This window comes from Cervus elaphus, chromosome 20 (assembly GCF_910594005.1).
Source record: "Cervus elaphus chromosome 20, mCerEla1.1, whole genome shotgun sequence".
Lineage (NCBI taxonomy): Eukaryota > Metazoa > Chordata > Mammalia > Artiodactyla > Cervidae > Cervus > Cervus elaphus.
Genome location: NC_057834.1, coordinates 33,871,324 through 33,896,116, shown reverse-complemented (window position 1 = coordinate 33,896,116; position 24,793 = coordinate 33,871,324). Strand labels below are relative to the sequence as shown.

General features: G+C 39.0%; 2 protein-coding genes across 2 annotated transcripts; one reads left to right on the top strand and one right to left on the bottom strand.

Moving 5' to 3' along the window:
* The first annotated feature begins 2,285 nt into the window (after window positions 1-2,285).
* On the top strand, window positions 2,286-5,555 carry LOC122677142 (mucosal pentraxin-like). Its single transcript, XM_043876995.1, has 2 exons — window positions 2,286-2,433; window positions 4,879-5,555. The coding sequence occupies exons 1-2, from the start codon at window positions 2,370-2,372 to the stop codon at window positions 5,472-5,474; spliced, it is 660 nt and encodes a 219-aa protein (XP_043732930.1). The 5' UTR covers window positions 2,286-2,369; the 3' UTR covers window positions 5,475-5,555.
* A 2,365-nt stretch (window positions 5,556-7,920) lies between these two features.
* On the bottom strand, window positions 7,921-8,853 carry LOC122678095 (olfactory receptor 10J1-like). Its single transcript, XM_043878573.1, has one exon. The coding sequence runs from the start codon at window positions 8,851-8,853 to the stop codon at window positions 7,921-7,923; it is 933 nt and encodes a 310-aa protein (XP_043734508.1).
* Window positions 8,854-24,793: the final 15,940 nt, after the last annotated feature.

The window sequence follows — 24,793 nt, the reverse complement described above, 5'->3', positions numbered from 1 at the left end:
AAAATGATCACTCAAAATTCACCTGATATTTTATCTTTAAAAACAAAAAATAACAGCTGTGAAAATTTTAAATTTACAAAAGAGCCAAATTATAAAATTGTATAACAAATACTATACATACCATACTTTTGCCATGCCATATTTGTCATAATTGTTTCCTATCTCTTTTTTTTTAAGATAGTAACATTTATGGATACAATCTGAAACCCCCTTCACTCTTTCCCCTTCCTTACTTCTTGCTTCTGTAGAGGTAACCACACTGAGAATGTGTGTATTTTTCTCTTGCATGTTTATGTATTGAACCTGTCTGTACTAATTAATTATAAACATATGGTATTATTTTAAATTTATGTATTTTTGAAATTTATCCATACTGATTGACAAAAAGATTCTAATGTTGTAAATATTCTTCAGCACAGCACATCAAGATGTCATTAGCACTTAATTAAGCCCTTGGAAGGTAAACACAGTTGGCTCTTCATATCTATGGGTTCTATCCATGGATTCAACTAACTGCAGTTCAATAATATTTAGGAAAAAAAATTACAGAAAGTTCCAAAAAGCAAACCTTGAATTCACCATGGTTATTTACCATGCACCAACAACTATTTGCATATAATTTACATTGCATTAGGCATTGTAAGTAATCTGGAGATGATTCATAGTGTACAGGAGGATGTGTGTCTATTATATGCAAATACTGAACCATTTTATACACAGAAATTGAGCATCCATTAATTTAAATATGGGGGATAGCCCCCACAGATACTGATGGAGGACCTTACTTAGAATCTAGCAATAATAGTTTTATATTTTTTAAATTGGGTGCGTGTTTAGGCTCTGAACACAGGGATCAGAAACACAAATCAAAATCATCAAAGATATTTTTGTATATTTCTGATGTAGCAAAAAGTAGTTCAAGTTCAAACTTCATTTTAATATGTTTATTTTTATCCCCAAATGAAATGAGGTATACAAAATGTCACTTTGAATCTGTCCACAAATTGTGTTCTTGCTTTCATAGTTAAAATTAATTCAATAATGTGAAGCGCTTATTAAATGTGGGTAAGCCAAATTTGTCTTTTTAGATATGTGGCATGAATATTATTAAAGTCTTTAATAAAATTAACTTGCAATGTAAACTTTAATTGCAATATATTGATCTAAAGTAACATATTTTTTTAAAAATAGCATTTATTTTATGTTATATAAACATACTATGAAAAATAATTTTAAAAATTCCTTAGGCAATTCTTGATTTTATATGTAACTGAATATAGTTTGGGAATTAAAGGAGAGTAGGAGAAATCAAGACTGATTTAAACCAACCTAAAATTATACAAAAAAGACAAGGATTTTAAAATGCTCTAATTCCCATCGCACCATTTCTGACTCATATAATATTATTGTCCAACTAGCTGACTTGCTGTTAATCATCCAGCTGAGACCAAAAAATCCCGAAGCCCAAACCAACAATACACATACTCATGAACTAAATAATTGTTTATTGTTTTAAAAACTGAGTTTTGAGGTGGTTTGTTGCACAGCTTAATTAGGTAGAAATAAACTGTCACCACTAATACAGTGTCTTTTGTTGTTTGCAACCAAGAGCCCTAGATAATCAGCCTGGAAACACCTAAATTAGTTCACTCTGAGGAACTGGCTTGTTCCCAGTATCCAAGCACTATTCTGTGCCCTCTCAAGATGGGCTCAGTCTGTCCACCCACACAGACACTCTCTTTGAGCTTATTTCCCAGTTGATGTCCAGATTCCAGGTGAAGGCCATTATCTTAACACCCATAATCTAGGAGCTCCTTTACAGACATCTTGGCAGCTTCATCATCAAGATCACAAGAGCTAGATCTCCACTCTCCTGAAGTTCACAGCCGCCTGAATCAGTAAATGTTCGTTTCTCCGTGGTGATACCCCAGTCTCTAAACAATGCAGGAGACCTGTGTTCAATCCCTGGGTCAGGAAGATCCGCTGGAGAAGGGAACGGCTACCCACTCCAGTCCACTGGGGTCGCAAAAGAGTTGGACATGACTGAAGTGACTAACACTATCACACTTTTGGGAGGGCGTAGAGCCTCTTTTTCTTGTGGGAAGACGTGAATGGCACAGCTGAGCAGGAAATAGAACAGTTAAAAGAGAAAGGAAAGACTCTACAACTGAAACAATAGACCAAAAAGTAAACAAATTTGTTTCTAAATCATATCCTGATTCAGTTAATATTTACCATCTACAGCTTTGCCTTCTGTTGGGAGAACAAAGGGAGTGCCTCTAAAAGCACAATATAAGAAGCCAGCATCTCTCCACTGGTATGACCACTGCTGTTCCTCCCACTACTCCTGAAGACCCAAGGAGCACAGGATGGAGAAGCTTCTTCTGGCTGTCCTGCTCTTCGCCTTCCTCCCAGAGGGCATGCCGCAGAAAGGTAGGTCCTATAAAGTTTTCTCCAAGTCTCAGGGGAACTGAAGGACAGCTCCTTTGGTTACTGCTGCTGCTGTTTTGAGGAACAGGTGAATGAAGGATGGTATAAGTCACCTATGGCAGTATTGCATCACCTTAAAATGTAGCAGCTTAAAACAACAAACATTTATTGGTCTCATACTTTCTGCAGGTCAAGAATCAGGGAACAGCTCAGCTGGATGATTCTGACTCTAGGTTTCTCATGAGCTGCAGTCAGTCAAGCAGAGACATCCTCTCATCTGAAGACTTGACTTGAGGAGGATCTGCTTCCTAGATCACTCACATGGTTATCGTCAGCCCTTAGTTGAGGGTCTCAGTTCTTCACTGGCTATTGGCTCGAGGCTGCCCTTAGTTCCTTGCCAACTGGACCTTTCTATCAAGCAGTCTATAACATAGCAACTAGCTTCTCCAACAGTGAGAAATCTAACAGAGAGAAAGTGCCCAGCACAAAAGGGTAGTCTTTCTTAAAAAACTAAAAATAGAACTACCATATGATCCAGCAATCCCATTCCTGGGCATATATCCAGAGAAAACTATAATTAGAAAAGATACATGCACCCCAATGTTTATTGCAGTGCTGTTTACAATAGCCAAGAGATGGAAGCAGCCTAAATGTCCTAGGAACCTAGATGAATGGACAAAGAAGATGTGGTATATATATATGTGTGTACAATGGACCATTACTCAGCCATTAAAAAAAAAAATGAAATAATCCCATCTACAGCAACATGCATGAACCTAGAGAGTGTCATACTGAGTGAAGTAAGTCAGACAGAGAAAGAGAAATATCATATGATGTTTCTTATATGCATAATCTAAAAAGAAATGATACAAACTGACTTATTTACAAAACAGAAACAGACTCATAGACACAGAGAACAAACTCATGGTTCCTAAAGGGGAAGTGAGTGGAGGGGAGGGATAAATAGGAGTTTGGGGTTAACACGTAGACACTATTATATATAAAATAAACAATCAACAAGGACATACTGTACAGGACAGGGAACTCTATTCAATATTGTATAATAACCTATATAGGAAAAGTGTCTAAAAAAGAATGGTATGTACATGTAGACATGTACATATATATGTGTATATATGTATACACATACGCTTAGCTGTATTCCTGAAACTGTATACCTGTATGACACAACATTGTAAATCACCTATACTCCAATATAAAATAAAAATTAAATTTAAAAAATTTAAAAAGAAATAAAGTTTTGAAGCAGCTTTAAAAAAGCACCATCTTTTCATAATCTAATCTTCTGTCACTTGTCTTGGTTCTGCTGTATTCTATTCTTTAGTAGCAAGTTAGCCTACAATTAAGGAGAAGAGAACTATTTTGGACATATTTTTAAAACCACCACAGATGCTTATGAATCAGGGTATGCCTGGCATAAGGAAGCCCTGGGGCTAGAGAAAGTATAGCTGGCTATGCTCATTACATGGGAACACCATTACCTCTCACCTGAGAGAACAAGAACGGCTATGCAAAACTTTTATTAGAAAAAGAGGTTATTACAGGGGTTAGGGTGGTCATTCTCTGATCCTTCTCAATCTTTTGGTCTGGGTCACATGAGAGGAAATACAAAATTTTAGAACGATCTTGGACTTTACATAGAGAACCAGTTTCTCCCAAACTAATTGAATTGCTGTTTTTGTGAAATTGCTGAAGTCTAATCCTCATTTTCTTCACCTATGAAATGCGTATAAGAATGACATCAAACTAGCAAAGAGTTGTTTATGAAGATTGAGTGAGATAAGTTTAAGGGAAAAAATTATGATGCAGAAGCGCAACCAAAAAAGCTTGGTTTTTATTAGCAGTTAAAGAGCATTCATGTTCTGGCAGCCTTTTTTTTCCTCCCTTTCTGTTATATCCATTAAGCACAACCCCATCTTCTCAAGTTTGAGACATTTCTCTATTGTTTCATTATCAGTAAAAAGTTATTCAAAACCCCACTCTCTGGCTAACTATGCTATTTTACTCCAGGTCTGTATACTGACAAGGTCAGACATCACACATAGGGTGATAGTTAGATCACTGACATCTCAGAAGATGATCAGCATTGGGAGAGGATGGGATGCTGCAGACTTTAAGGTTTTCACTCCACGAGCCAGCTGTGCTTCATTTTCTGTGACTGATGTTTGTGTTCCACCTAGATGAAACCTGCAAAGAAGGTGACAGAGGGGGTTGATAGAGAACATCTTCAATTCTTCTTTCTATCTGAACAACTGTAGCAAAACCTGCCTTTTAACACACTCTGCTTATATAAATAATGCACTGATAGGCACCTTGTAAATGCTGAATATACTCTATCAAGAAGCAGTCCACGATCTGCAGTGAGAGCAAATCAAACAAGAGAACTGACAGATTTTTTTGTCACCATTTTTTTTTTCTCCTCCACAGACTTGGGAGGGAAGGTGTTTATTTTCCCTGAACAATCAGACACAGCCTACGTGACACTGATCCCCAGGGTGAGGAAGCCGCTGAGGAGCTTCACTCTGTGCCTGAAAGCCTTCACAGACCTCACTCGCACCTACAGCCTCTTCTCCTACAACACGAAGTCTAGAGACAATGAGCTGCTTCTCTTTGCCAGCAAAAAGGGAGAATACGAGCTGTACATTGGGAACGCCAAGGTCGCGTTCAAGGTCCCCCACCTCCGTCATGGCCCGGTCCATCTCTGTGTCAGCTGGGAGTCTATCTCTGGGATTGCTGAACTCTGGGTGAACAGCAAGCCCGTGGGGAGGAAGGGTTTGAGGAGAGGGTACACTTTGGGAGGAGATGCAAAAATCATCTTGGGACAGGAGCAGGATTCATTTGGGGGAAATTTTGATGCCAAACAATCCTTTGTTGGGGAGATCTGGGATGTGTACTTGTGGGATCGTGTGGTCTCCTTAAAGAACTTTTGCTCCACCTGTTACATCGGCAACATCTTGAATTGGAGGGCCCTGACTTATCAAGCTAGGGGCTATGTGGTGGTGAAGCCCAGGTTGAAGGCTTAAGCCTCACTCCCTTCAGACATGACTTGTGTTTGATAATAAATATCCACATTGTCTCTTTGAAATTAAATACATTGATTTCAATTTTTCTGGCTCTGTTACAATGCTGTAAACTACATTAAAGACACAAGGGTCAGGTAGACCTGTAGTATGCAGTCTTTGTTGTTGCAAACATTACAACATTTTATGCAGCATCAAGCTATAGGAACTCCAGGGAACACACTGCTTTCAGCATGCGTTTCAGTCTTCTAGAGCCCTGGACAGTTCTGGGAGGACTCACAGGGGTTCTGAGTGCAAATAGTTCATCAGTCTATAAAAATGATGTGACCACTGGGAGGGGCCTTTAAGGAATGGGTTGCTTTCATGAGCAGGACTGCTGAAGAGAGAATCTCAAATGGGGCTTTCTCGGAAGCGAGGTTGTGAGTGTTCCCCTTACACCTAGTCCAGAAAGGATTCAGAGGTGTTCTCAGGGGGCACAGATGAAGGCAAAGATTAATTGCCTTGAAGACCCCTCTTCTCATTCACTCTCTGCAGGTAGTTGCTCTGGGGAGGGAATGCTTTTATTGTTTCAGGTAATGTTCCATAAACATGAAGACTTCCCTTCTTGGCTCTGGTGCCATTAGGGATTCTCAAGTCCTTTGACAGGCACTTTCAGTGCATCCTCGATGGGGACCCTTTGACTGTCCTCAAGAAGAAGAGAGATGGTGGATGGATGACCTGAATTAATTTTTTTTCCTTTTAATATCAGCCCTTTATGGACTGGAAGGCATTTGACAAGCTCTGCCTCTTTTGAACATCAAGTCAAATAACCCTATGGTCTTAAACCTTTCTCTCAAATCAATACAATTGTCCCTCTCAGAAGGCAATAACAATAAGACTCCCAGACTCTTGTTTAGACAAGTGTTTGATCTCAGAGTTTGAACGAGGTACCCAGCAGTTCACAGAAAATGAGTTCATCAGTGTAGAAATGAATAGGGCAAAGGCAAGACCTAGGTATCACCCTGGGCTTCACGTAGAGATGAATGAAAATCATGGGCTAATTTCCAGATTTGAGACAGCCAGAGTTAGCTGGTATTAATAAATTTAATTCCTTTTTTTTTTTTCCTTTGGCTGTACCACACAGTTTGCAGGATCTTGGTTCCCCAACCAGGGATCGAACCCAGGTTCCTGGCAGTGGAATTGTGCAGTCCTAACCACTGGACAATCATGGAAGTCACTTATCAAACTTAATTTTAGAACAGATCTTCAGATATCCCTACACTTGTGAATACATTATAGCATACATGTTACTCCCAGAGAAAGCATGTATAACTCCAGTGAAATTCAGCTGCTGGATGTGATGGTACTTTTTTGGTTTTGGTTTTTTTGAGATTTTATTTTTCTCCCCACAAAATTCTGGGTCAGACCTAGAGAATATGTTTTGGTCAAGATAATGTTGTAGCCCTTAGTGAACACTTTTATTTTTTTAAATTAATTTACTTTAATTGGAGGTTAATTCTCAATGTTGTGGTGGTTTTTGCCATACATTGACATGTCAGCCATGGGTGTACATGTGTCCCCCTATCCCAAACCCCCTCCCACCTCCCTCCCCACCCCATCAGTCTATGACCCTCTGGGTCATCCCAGGGCACCAGTTTTGAGTGCCCTGTTTCATGCATTGAACTTGGACTGGTCATCTATTTTGCATATGGTAATATACATGTTTCAATACCCTTCTCTCAAATCATCCCACCCTTGGCTTCTCCCACAGAGTCCAAAAGTAGTCTGTTCTTTATGTCTTTCTTGCTGTCTTACACATAGGGTCATCCTTACCATCTTTTGTTACTTTGTATTAACATATAAATATACAAAACTCACCCAGGAAACAGTCTCAAGGTGAACTTCAACAAAATTGAGGGAAAAATGTCATGGGTCTCCAAGGCAGGTGAGAATGTTTTAGGCTGATAATATTTCTTCTGGAATGTCAGAGTCTGTTACTCTTCCACTGCCCAAAAGAAAAAGTGATGATAAGTAAGAAAGGTGGTTTTGACTGTGCTTTCAACACTGACCACACTCTCTCTGAGGTTTTAGAACTCAATATCTACTTGACATTTTAGTTGATCTTTCAACCCATTGCTTCAAGCAGGTGTTACACAGTCCACTTTTCTGCCATTAACAAAGTGGAAACAATCAGCCACCCTCTTGCTTATTATTCCTTACCAGCTTTCCTCCTGGTGAGCAGCACCTGACCATGTCCCTGGCTGTAACCTCTCAGATGAACAGAGAGTATAGGAGAATGATGTTAAAAACAAAACTCAAGTCAGGGAAACTCTTAATTCTTTAATTTAGGCTTGCCACCAAATTGTGCAACTCTGTCTAGGTAGAGGAAGAATGATAGGATCAATTTTTTTGTGTGTGATTACAAAAAAACCAAGAATATGACAGGCTATATATCAAACTACTAAAGATTCTAAGCAAGAGGTTTTTTGCCAATAGCACGGCAAAGAGCATCTTTGACCTCTTTGTTCCTTAGAGTGTACACCACAGGATTAAGGAGAGGAGTGAAAACCGTGTAAGTCACTGAAATCAGCTGGTCCTGATCCCTCATGTTCTCTGACTTGGGCTTGAGGTAGGCGATAGAGGCACAGCCATAGTGGACAATGACCACAGTGAGATGGGAGGTACAAGTTGCAAAAGCCTTCTTCCGGCCCTCGGCAGAAGCAATCTTGAGGATGGTGGAGATGATGAGGATATAGGAGATGAAGACCAAAACCATGGGCACCACAATGACGAGTGAGCTGACAAGGAAATTAATTATGTCATGTATAGTGGTGTTGACACAGGAGAGTTTCATAACTGGGCGGATATCACAGAAATAATGGGCCACCTTTCTGTAACAAAAGGGCAGCCTGAACACAGAGGAAATCTGAACTGTGGCCACAAACACCCCAATGCTGCAGGCCCCCCACACCAGCTGGGCACACACCCTCTTGTTCATGATGATCATGTACCTCAAGGGGTTGCAGATGGCCACATAGCGGTCATATCCCATTGCTGTGAGCAGAAAGCAGTTGTTGATGGCCAAAGTGATAAAAAAGAACATCTGGGTGGCACAGCCAGCCAAGGAGATGGGTTGGCTCAGGCCCACGAGACTGGACAGCATCCGAGGTACAATGACCAATGTGTACAGAGTCTCTGAAGTGGAAAGCACAGTAAGAAAGAAGTACATGGGGGTGTGAAGGCGTCGATCAATGCTGATAATTGTCACGATGATGACATTACCAGACAAGGTTAAAAGATACAAGGTAAGGAAAACCACAAAGAGAGTGAGCTTGTGTTCATGAAAACTGGTGAAACCCTGGAAAATAAATTCCCTCACCCCTGTGTGGTTCTCTGTCTTCATTGATAAATTCCAGGAAACTTAGGACAGGCAGTCAGAATACATCAGCGCCCACTGCTCTGAGCAGCAGAACACAAAGGCAAGGAAATAATTAGGATCTGCTCCTGATGGATGCCTGGTTAATGAGGACTGCCCTTCACCTGTAGGTAAAAGAGAGAAAAACACAATCAGGAAACAATTTCATGTCTGGAGACTCATACAAAAGAATGAATGGAGATGGGATGAGATGGAAGGAAGGAAGGCTGGGTCAAATGTGGAAAAGGTTTCCTGGTGTGTTAGAAACATAGATGTTGGGGAAAATGAAGGCTGGAGAAATAGGGAATGTGTAGTTAAATTTGTAAAGATTTTCTTTGGATTACAGTTTCAGATTTTTTGTAACTTAATGTTCTAACTTTGCCCACAACCACAACCTCTGTTGTTTAAGGCACAGTTTTTATCATTTTCTCAAACATCTTCCCTGTTAAGTTGCCAAACAAGACAACACTATCTGCTCCAACAAGACAGAAGTTTTGCTTTCTCCCTGTCCCACTTGTTTGCATCTTTCATGAACCCTTTTCACAAATCATTCAATAGCTTCCAATCTGATGGTCCCCGACCCCACCCCCACACCTGCCACATACACATGTTTTTGTTAACAAGCCACTTTGCTTTCTTTATTTTCCAAGACTCCTCTTGCCCAGCAAGGCTTCTCAGAACTAAATACGACCTATCAATCCAAGCTGTTTGTAGTGTAATTCAATTGCTCAGGGCTGCACTGTAACTGGTTCTCATGGGCAGTGTGTATTTCTGTGTGTTTTCTGCCTTACGTTTGGATTTGGATTTTCACAGGCAGTTTGACTCACTACTAAAGTCTGAATTCTCTTTTCTGATGCCTTCAGAATTATAAACAGATTTCTTAGGGAAAGCAGTTTGCACATGTATTTCCTACTGGGGAGTTACTGGGGATCAGAAAGTTTTCATTAATATAAATGTTTAATAATAATAATAATATCAATGATAATAGTCCCTTCTGTCACTTTTTAGTTTAGAGAATTTTTACCAATATTATTTAACAGCATAGCAATCTCATATGTTAGGTAAGAATTACCTCAATTTTGCAGATGGGGAAGCTAAAGACACATTGGATTAGGTGATTCAGCCACAATTATTAAGTCTTAGATCTACACTTTTAATTTTAAAACCAGTGTAACTTGTTCTGCACCATGACTGCCTGAGAAATGTCAAGACTACAAAGCAGATGAGGAAGAAAATATTTTTGTTTTGCTTTTATTAAAAATAATTAATGCATTTTCCTCACTCTGAGAATGAGATTACATTAGGAAAAACTTGGAAAAGCTGAAAAACTATGTGAAAACTAGAAAAATTTGGAAGTGTCTAAACAAGGATATGAAATACTAGCATATTAGTGTCAATGCATGTCCATTTTCCTTGGCTTTACATTCCACTTCTAATTATTTATTTTAAGGAAATTATCAGAGATAAGCACCTGGATATACAAAAAGCTTTTATGATGTTATTTATAACACAACAATGAATACCAAAAATAATGTATGATTAAATAAGTTATATCCATCTACTGGCAACCAAGCCATTATATGTCTATAAAGGGCTGATATGGAAAGATAGATATATAGATAGATAAATAGATCAAATTTTGTAAAAAGAAAAGGAATTAACAAAAGAATGAAACACATTCAAGAGCACACATGCTTTCGAAAAATATTTTTTCTGAGTAATGAATAAATTAATTTTCTTTTTATGTTCTCTATGTAATCAAGATTTTCTTCTTAATTATTCTCTTCTAAACACAGAAGCAAAATTCTTAAATTCTTTGCCAAAATGGAACTTTCCAGTGAGGCTGCAGAGAGGACTACTGAGAAGAAAAGGTGAAAGCAGTGGGTTAATTTACTGCAGAGAAGAAAAAATTGACAGTATAAAGTACCACTAACTTAAAGTCTCTAAACAGGCATTTTATAGAAATTTGAGCACCCAAGGGCCAGATTCAAAGGAAATTAACTTCCAGTTTTTAAAGGAAGGCTATAGTTGCTAAAAAGAAAATATTTCTGAACAGTGCTAGAAATAGTGTAGCAAGTGAGGCAGAATTTAAGGGAATACCAAAAACATTTTAAAAATTAAGAAAACAACACAGTAATCAAGATGAATAAGATTTTAATGCAGTGTTTTAAAAAATGAATGCAAAAATCTATAATGAATGAAATATTAAAATCTGAAATAAACACAGAACCAATTCTGACTCTTACCATAGTGGGATGCAAGTAGTTAAAATAGGGCAGATTTTGAAAAACAGAAAAATATAAATTATTTTCAATAACAGAGAAAATGTAGACCAAATATGTGTTCCTTTTCCACTGAGATGTGGTGATGGGCTAATCCTTAACCACTTCTGTTTAACTGAGATTCATGATGTATTACTGAGCAAGATAAAATTCAAAGCTTATCTAACTGGAAAAATCAATCCTACCTATATTAAGGGGAATGAAAAAAAAATAAGCTAGGCTATAGGAGAGTAAAGATTGAATTGAGCGTGTGCATTCCTGCAAGTCCATCTCCTCCCCCATCATCCTCTCAGCGCAATGGGGACAAAGAACTGGCGGGTGATAACCCTGGGATGGTGAGGTCGGGATAACTGAAACAAAATGGCAGCCTCCCGCGGAACTCACGTCACTGAAACAAGCAACATTTTAAACCACTTTCTGTTTCCTGGGATTCTGGATCTTTTGACCAAAATCTCTCTCCATGAAAAAATAAAAATATTTCCTTCCAGAGATATCATTTTCTGCTTAGACCTAACGACCAATCCTAGGCAAGGGGTTAATCTTATTCATTTCATTATCCAAGTCTTTGCTTCCAACTGGAAGCAAGTTGGAAATACTCATGTGCTTGGTAGCTTTAAGTCCTTTAAATATAACTGAATCATAGGACCTTAGAGTCATGAGGTAATTTTAAAGGCACAGCGCTCCTCACAAATAGCCGCCAAACTCTGCTTCCAATGATTGGAAATTCATTCTCTTACAAGTTAGCATCCCCCTCTTAAGAAATTAAGTTTACTTAAAGAAATAAAACTGGGCTTTTCATATTATAAAAATGCTTAAGGCAGAAAAAAAAAGCTGTCTGTATAGAAGGGATAACCAGAAAAGTTAGTTTTCTCTTTTCTTCCTTTGCATTCTCTGGTCCAGAAGTAAACATAATTTATGTTTGTTTGTTTATTTCACCTGGTTTATTTCTGTCTAGAAAATTTCTATGTTCAGTTATGTATATTTCTGTATCATTTCAATTTTCCACAAATGGAACTAGACTGCACATACCAGTTTACAGCTAGTTTTTTCCCCTTAATATCTTGAATACTTTCTATACCAGTACTTAAATCTATCTCACTTTTCCTTTCTAATGTTGCATACTACCTCATTACACAGACCCATATAGACATATGATCATCAATTCTATTTTTGAATGGTCTTAGTTCTTAGAAAATGTTACTTCATATTGACTCAATACCTGGTTCCCTGCAACTTACCACATCCCCACATTATCCCATCTTCTATTTCCTTTTCAATCTGATAATGTTTAAAATATTTGGAGATCATTGTAATGATCATTGTAATGATCATTGTAATGAACCTAACTTTCATGTCCTTGAATCTGTTACCACAACAAGATGAGCATGAGGAAATATAATATTAATGAACATGAGAATCAATACAGCCAAAAAATATTGCAAATCATAGAGGGAAAATAATAATATTTTGGAAAATACACATGGCATTCCATTTTCATTTAGTTCTGCCAACAGCTGCTTGCTGTGCCAGACCTTAGTAATAAGGAAAAGGAGTCACTTTTCAGACAGTGATCATTAAAAGATATTGAAAGGCTGAATCTATTCGGAGGAAACAGGTGAAAACACCATATATTCAAGCGGGGTTTAAAAGGGAAGCTAAAACCCACAAAGCAAGAAAAACTCAACTCTTCTAGTATCGATGCATGCTCAGTCACTCTGATGTCTCCAACTCTTAGAGAATCTCAAATTATTGCTATATATTCCTTGAAGCTGGGGACACTGATTCCTTTGGTTTGAGAAGCGACCCAGGGGGAAAAATGCAGTCTGTTAAACTCCAGATGTCAGGAGTATTTTCCCCAAGAGGAGCAAATCCCTCTACCCCAAGTCTCCTGAGACCATCTCTTTCAAAATCCCTCCAGGGTACTAAGAAGTTAAGGATGAGAGGACCCTAGAGCTTATCTCAAGGGCTTTGTTAGGAACTTGGGTAGTAAATGAGAGAGATGCTCTCATTTGCTTGCTAACTGTTGGGGATTTGAAAGTTTCACAGACTAATACTGCATTGATTTTAGTCCAGTAACCATAGGGTTACTGCATAAACTTACAAAGAGAAGACCCTAGATTTCAGCTTTTCAGTATTAGAGAGCAGCCAACTTCCTGAAACTTATTCAGGTAAAATCAGGGCAAGCAGAGGGTTACAGGAGCCGGGGCTTCTCTTGTCCAGTTTCAGCTTACAATCAATTTCTTAACACCTCACTGACATACATCGCAGCCCAACTCTCCCTTTTAGAGAGATCCATCTCCTCTGTTTGGAGAGAAGATACTTTCATACCCATTCCTCATGCTCCCTTTGGTTCATTCTTGGCTTATTCTGGAAAGAGAATGAAAGAGCAGTAGCTTTCCACTTCAGCAAGTTGAGTTTCTGGGTCAACACGACCTCTTCATTGAGAAGGTCTCTGTGCTCTTTCCTGATCTTCCCTCTAATTCAGATGGTAAAAAATCTGCCTGCGATGCAGGAGACCTGGGTTCGATCCCTGGGTCGGGAAGATCCTCTGGAAAAGGGAATGGCAAGCCGCTCCAGTATTCTTGCTTGGAGAATCCCATGGACAGAGGAGCCTGGCAGGCTATAGTCCATGGCGGGCCATAGTCCATGGGGCCACAAAGAGTCAGACACAACTGAGCAACTAACACTACTACTACTATTCTTGTTACCTTCTCAAGCCCCTGGTGAGCGGGGTGGAATCTTTGTGGCAAATTGTGTTTGCATCAGTTGAGACACTGAACTCATCTGTACCCTTGGGAGCTGTTTGAGAAGCCACTTTAGTAAAGAAGGCTGAGTGTTGAAGAACCAATGCTTTCAAACTGTGATGCTGGAGAAGACTCTTGAGAGACAGCAGAGAGATCAAGTCAGTCAATCCTAAAGGAAATCAACCCTGAATATTCATTGGAAGGACTGATGCTGAAGCTGAAGTTCCAATACTTTGGTCACCTGATGGAAGTGCTGACTCACTGGAAAAGACCCTGATGCTGGGAAGATTGAAGGCAGGAGGAGAAGTGGATGACAGATTGTTGGATGGCATCACCGACTCGGTGAGCATGAGTTTGAGCAAACTCTGGGTGACAGCGAAAGACAGAGAAGTCTGATGTGCTGCCGTCCGTCGGGTAGAAAAGAGTCGGACATGACTGAGTGGCTGAACAATAACAATGCAAAAGAGAATGGCCGTATGGATCTTCAACTCTAAGAATTTTCTTTCCAAAATAATTCTATTTTCCCTCTGATTAAAATAGCAATATAGATGTATGATCATCATATATAAGCACAAGAAAGGAAAAATAAGATAATGCAAATTAGTTATGGTCTCCAACTTAGAAATACCAACACTGAATTTTTTTCACATATTTAGTTAATTACTTTATTTTTTTTGGCCATGCTGCCTCTAGTTGTAGGGAGTGGGGGCTCCTCTTCATTGTGATGCACAGGCTGCTCATTGTGGTGGCTTCTCTTGCTGTGGAGCCTGGGCTCTAGGGCGCTCAGGCTTCAGCCGTTGCTGCACAAGGGCTTAGTAAGTCTTGGAGTCTCTAGAGCACAGGCTCAATAGCTGTGGCACATGGGCTCAGCTGCTCCTCAGCATGTGGGGTCTTCCCAGACTGGGGATCAAACCCTTGTCCCCTGCATTGCAAGACAGATTCTTAACCACTGGACCACCAGGGAACTCCCAACACTTTACACATTTTGATGACTGGTTTTCTGATTATTTTTCTATGCATTTTTATGTTTGTATCTGTTTATACACATACACTTATGTTTATGTCAAAAATGGGATGGTTATTATTTTTGTATTATTTTGGACTTCCCTGGTGGCGCAGACGGTAAAGAACCTGCCTGCAATGCAAGGAGCCCAGGTTCTGTCCCTGGGTTGGGAAGATCCTCTGGAGAAGGGAATGGCAACCCACTCCAGTATTCTTGTCTGGAGGCTCCCCATGGACAGAGGAGCCTGGAGAGTTATAGTTCCTGGGGTCTCAGAGAGTCAAACATGACTGAGTGACTAACACACACATTATTTTTGTAGCCTGTGCTTCTTTTTAACAACATGAGTTTATGTTATACATATTCTTTATATGCAGCCTGTTTTCTCTCTTAGCAATGTACTATGAATCTTTCCCATATAAATAACAATTTTTTATCTACAGTATTATTCTTAAACAGCTATCTTGCCTTCTATCACTGAAGTACTCTTCAAGACTTAAATGAGCATCATGTATTACATGTGGTTGGTAAGTCTTTAAGGTCTTTTTTCATCTAGACCAGGGTTCTAACCAGAAGCACTGTTGACATTTTAAGCCTCATAACTCTTTCTTGTGTGGGGGGCCGTGGGGGGGGCATGAGGAGGGTGGCCATGGTTGTGTGAGGTTACAAAGTGTTTAGTAGCTTCCCTGGCCTCGACCTGCTACATGCTAGTATCATCACTGTTTCTCCCGCCACTACATTAGAGAAAATCAAAAAATGTTTCTAAATAGTGTCAAATATCCCCTGGGGGTAAAATCATCCTCTTTTGAATATCTTTGATCTAGAGCATTCTGACATTCTTCTCCCCACCACCCAATTTTTTTTTCCATTTCATTGACAGGTGCAAAAACCAGGTCAAAATTTCACTTTTGGATATCGATTTACTTATTGTATCATTTAATTTGTTCTTCTGTCTCCTGTGTTTTCTGCAGATTGGAAGTCAGTTCTAAAGGTTTAATTAGAGGTAAGTTCAATTTATTAAACTATATTAAACATATGTACTATAAAATGTATCATACTACATTAAACCATATATAAGTTATACATAGCTGTGCTAGACTATATAATATATATTAAAATCTTGCACCACATCAAGTAGGATTATCAAATTTAACACATACATATGCAAGTGCATGCTTGTATTCAACACTTTGCGACCTTATGGACTGTAGTCCACCAGGCTCTTCTCTCCTTGGTATTTTCCAGTAAGACATATACAAGACACCTAGTTAAGTGTTAATTTTAAATAAACAACAAGTAACTTTTGTAGGATAAGAATATCCCAAATATATTATGGGCCATATTTATATTAAAAATTATTATTTATCTGAAAATAAAATTTTACTCAGCATCCCATATTGTATCTGGCAACCCTCATCAGGATGCACATACTATTTGATTATACGACTCTCAGCAATGCTGAATTGATCAGTGTTTTAGGGAGCAACAGCCTGATGCTCTGTTCAAATTGATCCCATCAATTTTTTATCATTTCATCTTTAATGACTTTTGGCTGTATCAATTTTTTATTAGTGGATGAAAACAATGCTTTTCTAATCAAGTCATTTCTTCTACATTTATTCCATATACTTTTTTTTGTATAGAAGTTTATTTCATCAATTAGGCCAAGAGTACAAGATAGAACAGACTATAATCGGAATTCAAACTGGGTCATCTATTTCTGAGTCTAGTATGCATTCCATTACATCCAGTGAAAAAAGACCATTCACTTTTGATTTGTTGATGATATATGACTACAAATAGTCATAATACAGGAAGCCTATGTCTCATAATTAGTGGAGATGTAAGATGGCAGAGATATAGCATGGGGTAGGAGTGGTGCTTGCAAACTGAAACAAATTCAGAAAAAATTTCTCTAAGCGGGTAGAAAAAAAAAAAAAAAAACAACTCTAGAAATAAGGGGTAGATGATGGCATTTGGAGGAAAAGAGAGTGACATACAATTTAAAGAATCTGGCATTTTTTTCATTTTCCTTTCATTCTGGCCACACAATCTGAGTAACACGTTTCAAAATAATTCATATGGTCAAGTACATATCCATGGGTGTACTATAGACAGCCAAATTGCTTGTGGTCTCTGAAAGGTCTGGGCTCCTCTGGTGGCGCAGGCAGTAAAGAAACTTCCTGCAATGCAAGAGGCCCAGGTTTGATCCCTGGGTCGGGAAGATCCCCTGGAGCAGTGTTGGCCACCCACTCCAGTATTTTTGCCTGGAGAATTCCATGCACAGAGGAGCCTGGTGGGCTACAGTCCATGGGGTTGCAAAGAGTCAGACATGACTGACTGACTAACAATTTCACTTTCTCTGAAAGGTCTAAAGTTTTGTCCACAAACAGACTTTAAAGATAGCTCAAAGGAAGACTCCCTTTCTTCAGCTTCATGACATGTAACACGATCAGAATTAGGCAGCACAAAAATTTTTCTTCTTTTTCATTTATTGTCTTTATTATATTACATTTCCAGTAAATTAAATTTATAGTTAAATATCTTTTGAATAGAATATAGAAAGAGGATTAGTAGACCGTACCGTGCACATATGTCATATATCTCAACAGGGCTGGCAGGACATCAGTTATAAAATAAAATATTCTATGATACTAATTACCATAGGAATTCATTTAAGAGTATGTCAAAGAGATGCAAAGATTAGTGATTCCATGAAAGATAAACAACTGAAGATAAAGGAGTTGTCTAGAATGTCTTTAGTACTCTTCCAGAGATATTTTTTTAAAAGCAATTATCTCTAAGAAAGAAGAGGATAATTTATCAGGTTGCAACATCATTATAGAAAAAATTAATGAGTTAATTGCTCATTTATATCTCTAATAAATATTTATTGAAAATCTAAGCATGCTCTGTATCATGCTAAGCACAGAGTAAAGAGCGATCAATCAAACACATATATAGTATGTGATGTGGAACAAGACGATGCAATTCTTATACAGTTTGATACATACTTTGATAAGGTAAGAACAGAGTATTACAGGAACAATAAGTAACCTTCTGATGTGCATTTTAATATACTAAATTACTTATATCCACCAGGAAGCAAAAGCCACTTGGAGATGACTGATCTGAATTAATAACCATCAAAAATGAGTGAACTGGCATTTTGAAATATCTTGAGTGTGACTAATGTCTCAGAGACTGGTCAGCTTTAGTGAGTTGACCATTGAGATTTGGGGCTTGTGTGGCTGAGACAGACCCTGGATGATGGGGGCTACACCAAGGTTTTTCTAATTACCAAATGCTGTTTTTGATTCTTCTCTTACTTGATAACTCTGATGCATTCAACACTGCTAATCACTCCCCGCCTTGACATTTTCTTCAGCATTGATTCTGTGATGCCATTACTATCTCTTGGTGTTTCTGAACTTAAACAGAGAAGCTTACCATTTAGCATATGGGTGATTGATTTAGCATATGGGCTTCCCTGGAGGCTCAGGCAATAAAGAATACACCTGTAATGCAGGAGACCTGGGTTCGATTCCTGGGTTGGGGAGATCTCCTGGAGCAGGGAATAGTAACCCACTCCAGTTTTCTTGCCTGGAGAATCCCCATGGACAGAGGAGCCTGGCGGGCTACAGCCCATGGGGTCACACAGAGATAGACACAACTGAGTGACTAAGCATAGTATGCATTTGTCCATCTGATTACAGAGGGGACAGTGAGTGCCTTTTAATCCAGTGAGTCAGTGGACTTGGGGTTGTTAAGGGAGATTCTACTGCACTCTTTTCATTTCAGTATGTGATTAACCTAAATATCTAAATTAAACACCTACTCAGTCGCATCGCTCTGATTTAATTCTCTGCCTGGCATGTTTTTGTTCATTTCTTCATTCATTTCATTACTCTCTTTCTCCCGTATTGAGTGATTAGTCCTTAGGAGCACTCAGTCTCTCATCCTTTTCTCAGTCCTAAACCTTCAGCCAAAACAAACAAGTGAACAGACAGAGCCCCATAATTTAGCTCTGTGTCTGCCACTGACGAATGGCTTAGATATAAAACTTGCACAAACCATGCTTTGATGTTCAGATTTCTCAATCCTTAAGATAAAGAAATTTAAATCATCTCTAAAGTGTTTTCCTGTTTTAAAACTTTGATATTTTTCTCTACTCTGGGACTTAGGATAAAAACTGATGTGTGCTTGTATGCTCAGTCATTTCTGACTCTTTGCAACCCTATAGACTGTAGCCTGCCAGGCTCCTCTGTCTTTGGAATTTTTCAAGTAATAATACTGGAGTAGGTTGTCGTTTCCTCCTCTAAGGGATCTTGCCAACCCAGGGATCAAACTCACATCTCCTGCATTGGCAGCCAGATTCTTTTAGCACTGCACCACTTGGGAAGCCCCATTGAGAGGAAACTGAAAATACCATTTATCTCTTCCTCAAGTCACTTCTCACCAATGTCCCTTGGCTATCATCAATCCCAACATCCTTTCTGCTTTAAACTCCTTTCTTTCTTTGATTCCCACTTTCAAATCTACCACCACCTCCTGTGGTTTTTTCTTTTCACCTCTGCCAGCTTTGAGACAGGATCATAGAAGGCAAGGTTACTGTCCTGAACTATCAAGCTAGCAGACCAGGCAGGAGAATGCAGTACTCATCAACCAGGCAGCGGGAACCACTGCTCTTTGGGAACTGCCACAGGGCCACACCATTCCAGTGACTTTTCTTCTTGAACTCCTACAATCCTAATTGCCAAAAAGGCTCAGATATAGAAGTGGAGGAGACCTTAGAGCTCGTGCAGCCCAACCTTTCCATTTCATAGACACAACTTTTTTGAATGATGTCTCAACTTGTGAGGTATAATCATAAAATTAATTTTTTTCAAAACCTCCTACTGCAGCTCCACATCTGTTGGGCAGCAGCCTCCCGTGATGACATCTTAGACCAATTTCATAAACTTCTAATCCCTTTGTGTTATTAAATTATATCATTGGAGTTATTAAACACAATCCGATTATTTCCAAAATTTATATTTTCTTTGAAATTCTCTCCAGTCTCCATCAGCCCCTACCCTTCCACCTTCCCCCAAGCATAGAATAGGCTTATGGTTCCAGCAGCTTGCTATGTACTGGGAAGTGAAGGGTGGTGACCACACAGTCCTCTTTCCTTCCAACATCATCGCCTTCCTTCCTGAAAGGTGAGAAGAGAGAATGGAGGCGGGAGGGGGGATTGGGAAGGGGAACACATGTAAATCCATGGCTGATTCATGTTAATGTATGGCAAAAACCACTACAGTATTGTAAAGTAATTAGCCTCCAACTAATAAAAATAAATGGGAAGAAAATAAATAAATAAATAAATAAAAATAAAAAATCTGATACTTAAAAAAAAAAGAGAGAGAGAATGGAGAATGAAAAGCAGTTATCCACAGTGTATTAGCTATCAGCTCTTTGTTCTGTTGTTGCAGCTATTCCTGAAATGAACACCACCCTATAAATGGAGGTACGGATGCAGTAATGTCCCCTTTGCATTAGTTGTCACTATTTTTTTTTTTTTTTAGCATTGTTGATTGTTCTTTTTCATTTGTCAGTTATTCAAAAGTAAATGTTCTCGCAGGAGTACCTCTAGGCTTTCCAGAAGGACCTGTGTTCATCGGTCTGCACAGTTCCAATTATCCATCTAGCAAGGTTCAACCTGCTTCAGCTTTCAATACAGGCAGCCCACTCCACAGCCTCTTGCTGCTGGAGTCCCCATCAGCCTCTTGTTATCAGAGGAAGACATCTAAGATAGCATGTCTCTACTGCCTTCTGTTTTTCTCACCTAACCCCTGGGTCCTTTGCTTAGCCTTGCCACACAGAATGTTGACAATATTGAGTAACTCCTAGCACACCCCATCTTCTTTTTGGACTTTTCCTGTAAGCTCTAGCAACTTCAGATGCTCTTCTAGAATAATGCTTCCTAAGCCTTAAGGCAAAAGATGACCATGAGTTCTCAATTTATTGGAGGTAGAAGGAATGATTCAATAATCCCAGATGTGGTGGGAAAGGTGTTTGAGCACTGTGTTGAATGCCTTCCTTCCCCATTTTAAAGAACCTAGCTCTTCAAATCTCTAAGCTTCAAATCCTGACTCTGTAATTCAATAGTTGTATGATCTCTCTACTTCATGGAAATCAGGATGCTAAGGGTATCTACTTCATAGGGTTCCTGTGAGTCTTAATTGGATGAAATCACTCTGATATAGAGTAAGTTCTCAGTAAATGTTAATAGTTATTAATACTGCTACTACATTTATTATTTTTATTGAAACACATTATAACTTTTCCTTTTTTTGTTTCTGCCTGTGGAAATCAAGATTTTGACAAAGTCAAATGTAGTTTTGTTACTGAACCCAGATCTGGCTGCTTGTTGCTTGATAGCCAGTTCTCGAGAGACAGGGGTTAGTAGGAAAGGAAAGGTAGCTTTATTTCAGATGCTGGCAACTGGGAGAGAAGGTGGACTTGTGTCTGAGGGTCACCTTCCAACTGCTGCTCAGGAGGCAGAAGTTTGAAAGGGGTGTTTCAGGGTTGTATGGGAGGAGGGTGGGAGCAGGATGGCACAGTCAGTTCTGACTGTCATCTTGATATCAGTGACGTGGTAGTCTGATCAGCATCCTCTTTGGTTGTTTTGAGTACTGTTAAATTCTAGTTTCAGCACTTGTTCCCACTTCTCAGGGACAGTTCTCAGAATTGTGTGAAGTGGAGTGGCTTATGTCACAGCTTTGGTCTGGTCATCATGTAGTCACCTCTCATCACGTAGTCACCTTCTTCCACCTGGTGAGGGGGCTTCAGTGTCTAAAACACAGCTCACAGGATATGGCTCAGAACATTAACTATGACTCTTGAGGAGGAACTACAGGCCTTTGGCTCTGCTTGGTGACTAAACTATTGTTTTGTCTTGTGTAAAGGTTTAGAATGTGCAGCATAACTGAGTTCTAGGGCGAAGGTTGTGCTTACAGTTAGCAGGACCTACATTTTTTGCATCTTTGACCCTGCACAGTATTCAGTAGATGGCTATGCATGCAACAGCTGCAGAACAAGTCAAGAAATACAGTTTCTGTGATACAATAGGTGCTTCTGAAATGCAAATATTCCACATACTATTGGTAAACCAAGGGATAATGTCAGTATAATGTGGGAGTTAGTTCATACAAGATTTTTCTGAACATGGTAATTTTTATTATTATCAAGGAATAGTAGCTGAACATAGATTTTATTAGCACACTGAAACACAGCAAGGAACAGAATACCCTACACAAAAGTCATTCACTTAAATGTTTTCTTCTTGGCTTAGCTTTACCACATGTCTGTCTTGAGAATGTTCTTACATAGCTTTCTCTGGCTTGTATGCATTTTCTCCCTGTGACATTCTTCCATCATCCTACCTTTATCTTTGAAGAAGATCAAACCCTATGTCTATTGTTGTTTTTATTCATTTAATTAGAAATTTAGCATATCCTTTTAACCATTTAATTTATTTAGTGGAAATGCTAACATTTTTGTTAGTGCTCTGGTTATAGGATTTGAATGATCTACCACAATATTTTTCTCCCAAGAGACTTGTTATTTTTAGTGTGTGTTTTTGCAGAATGCAAGGACTTTTAAAAAGAAATGCATATGACATTATAGCAGAAACACCTGTGTTGTGTTTGAGACCTTTTAATTGAATTGAAAGAGTGAAAGCATTTCTCCCTTTTTGTCGATTCAAGGACTTAACACTTTCAACTATTTAACTTTGTCTTCCCTCATTACCTGCCCTGCTTCCTGTCAGCTAACAAATATGATCTAGCTTCTCCTATAAAATCCAAAAAACAAAGATATCACTTTGCTAACAAAGGTCCATCTATTCAAGGCTATGGTCTTTCCAGTAGTCATGTAGGGTTGTGGGAGCTGGACTATAAAGAAAGCAGAGGTCAAAGAATTGATGTTTCTGAACTGTGATGCTGGAGAAGACTCTTGAAAGTCCCCTGGACAGCAAGGTGATCAAACCAGTCAATCTTAAAGAAATCAATGTTGAATACACATTGGAAGGACTGATGCTGAAGCTGAAGCTCCAATACTTTGGCTGATTCATTGGAAAAGACCCTTCTGCTGGGAAAGATTGAAGGCAGGAGGAGAAGAGGACAACAGAGGATGAGACGGTTGGATGGCATCACGTATTCAATGGACATGAACTTCAGCAAACTCTGGGAAATGCTGAGGGACAGGGAAGGCTGGCATGATACGGTCCATGGGGTCGCAAAGAGTCAGACATGACTGAACAAAAACAATATAAAAACCAAACCCTCTCTTGACCCCACATCCTCCTACATCACCATTCCACAGCAAAACTCAGAAAGTGTTCTACACATGCTTTCTCTATGTTTTCACTTATTTACTTTTCAACGTCCTTCAACCTTGCTTCTGCACATACTAATCCACTGAAACTGCTGTTGTTAAGATCTCCAAATTTTCCATATTGCTAAATCCAAAGAACAATTTTCTCCTCTTATTTCACCTCTCAACAAGACTCTATAATAAATCATTTCCCCTAGAACTATATTCTTCAGTGTTAGTGACAGATTGAATTCCCTGAGATGTATCCCAATTTCCTGGCTGTTCCTTCTAGACTCTTTTCTGGCTCTTCCCATTCCATCCTTCTTCTAAATATGGGGATTCTTTATGCTCTGTCTTGGGATCTTCTCTGTTTTATAGCTACTCTTCCTCTCTCTTTAGCTGACCTCATCTTAGTCCAGTGGCTTTATAAATTTGCCAATGATTTTCAAATTGATGTCTCTAGTCCTCACATTGCTTCTCAGCATAAACACTTCGATATCACAAAGACCCTTCAACCTACAATATCCCCAAACCAGAAGACTTGATTTTCCTTCCTAAATCTGGTACTTTCTCAGATTTCACCATATAATAAATGATATCAACATTTACTCAATGATTAGAGTTGAAAACTCAGGAATCATATTTTATACTTTCTGCACTTTCCAATTGATCAGCAGGTGCTGGAAGAGATCATATGTTTCTGTAACATTTGCAAAAGTAATATATCTTAGCTACATTTGGATAAGACCACTGTCTTTTCCCCATCAGATTTCCCTCTGTCATACTTTCTTTTTTATTGGCAGCATGAGAGTAGCTGCAGAAAGCTTTTGGGATACAGACAAGACCACCTTGAGTTGAGGATTTGTTTAGTTCTGGCTCAGTATAATAGATGCACATGGTTCACAGCCACTTCCAGGTATGGGAAAGTACCTCAAACCAGCCTGGAATAGAAATGGCTTTCAGGAAAACTCTACCAAGAACCAGCTCTCCTGACCTCAGGACACAAAGGTGGAGGGGCAAAGATCACGATGCAGCTTGAATGCATCCTCCAGTATTTGGCACTGGGAATTTGTGGGCAGTGAAGGAAGACAAGGTTGAAATATCTGGAGTCAGAAGTTAATCTTGTCAAAATATTTTTCTAAGCATCAGGTGTATGTAAAATTGTAGGCAGAGGATTTGGTTCATTCCTCCATCTAGTGAAAATGGAAGTTATCTCTTATCAGGAATCTACTCAATAATGTAGAATACAAAATTATAAGCATGCTGTGATGATTTTGTCTTTTTTTTTTTTTTTTTTGATGGAGATAAAGCAGTATAGAATTGATCGTAGTTCTGTGTTTGTAAAGCTCAAACCTGCAGCAGTACAAAGGGTGGAACTGCTCATGTGAATGGTGTGAAAGAAAAAGGAAAACGGAGTCACCATTCATAAGACAGTTTTCTCAGATGGAGTCAGGAAGGCACTGAGGAAGTGGGACTTATGCATGTCTCAGTCTGAATGGAATCTATCATTTTGCACTATTGTCCTCTCAAGATACTTACTGAACCTC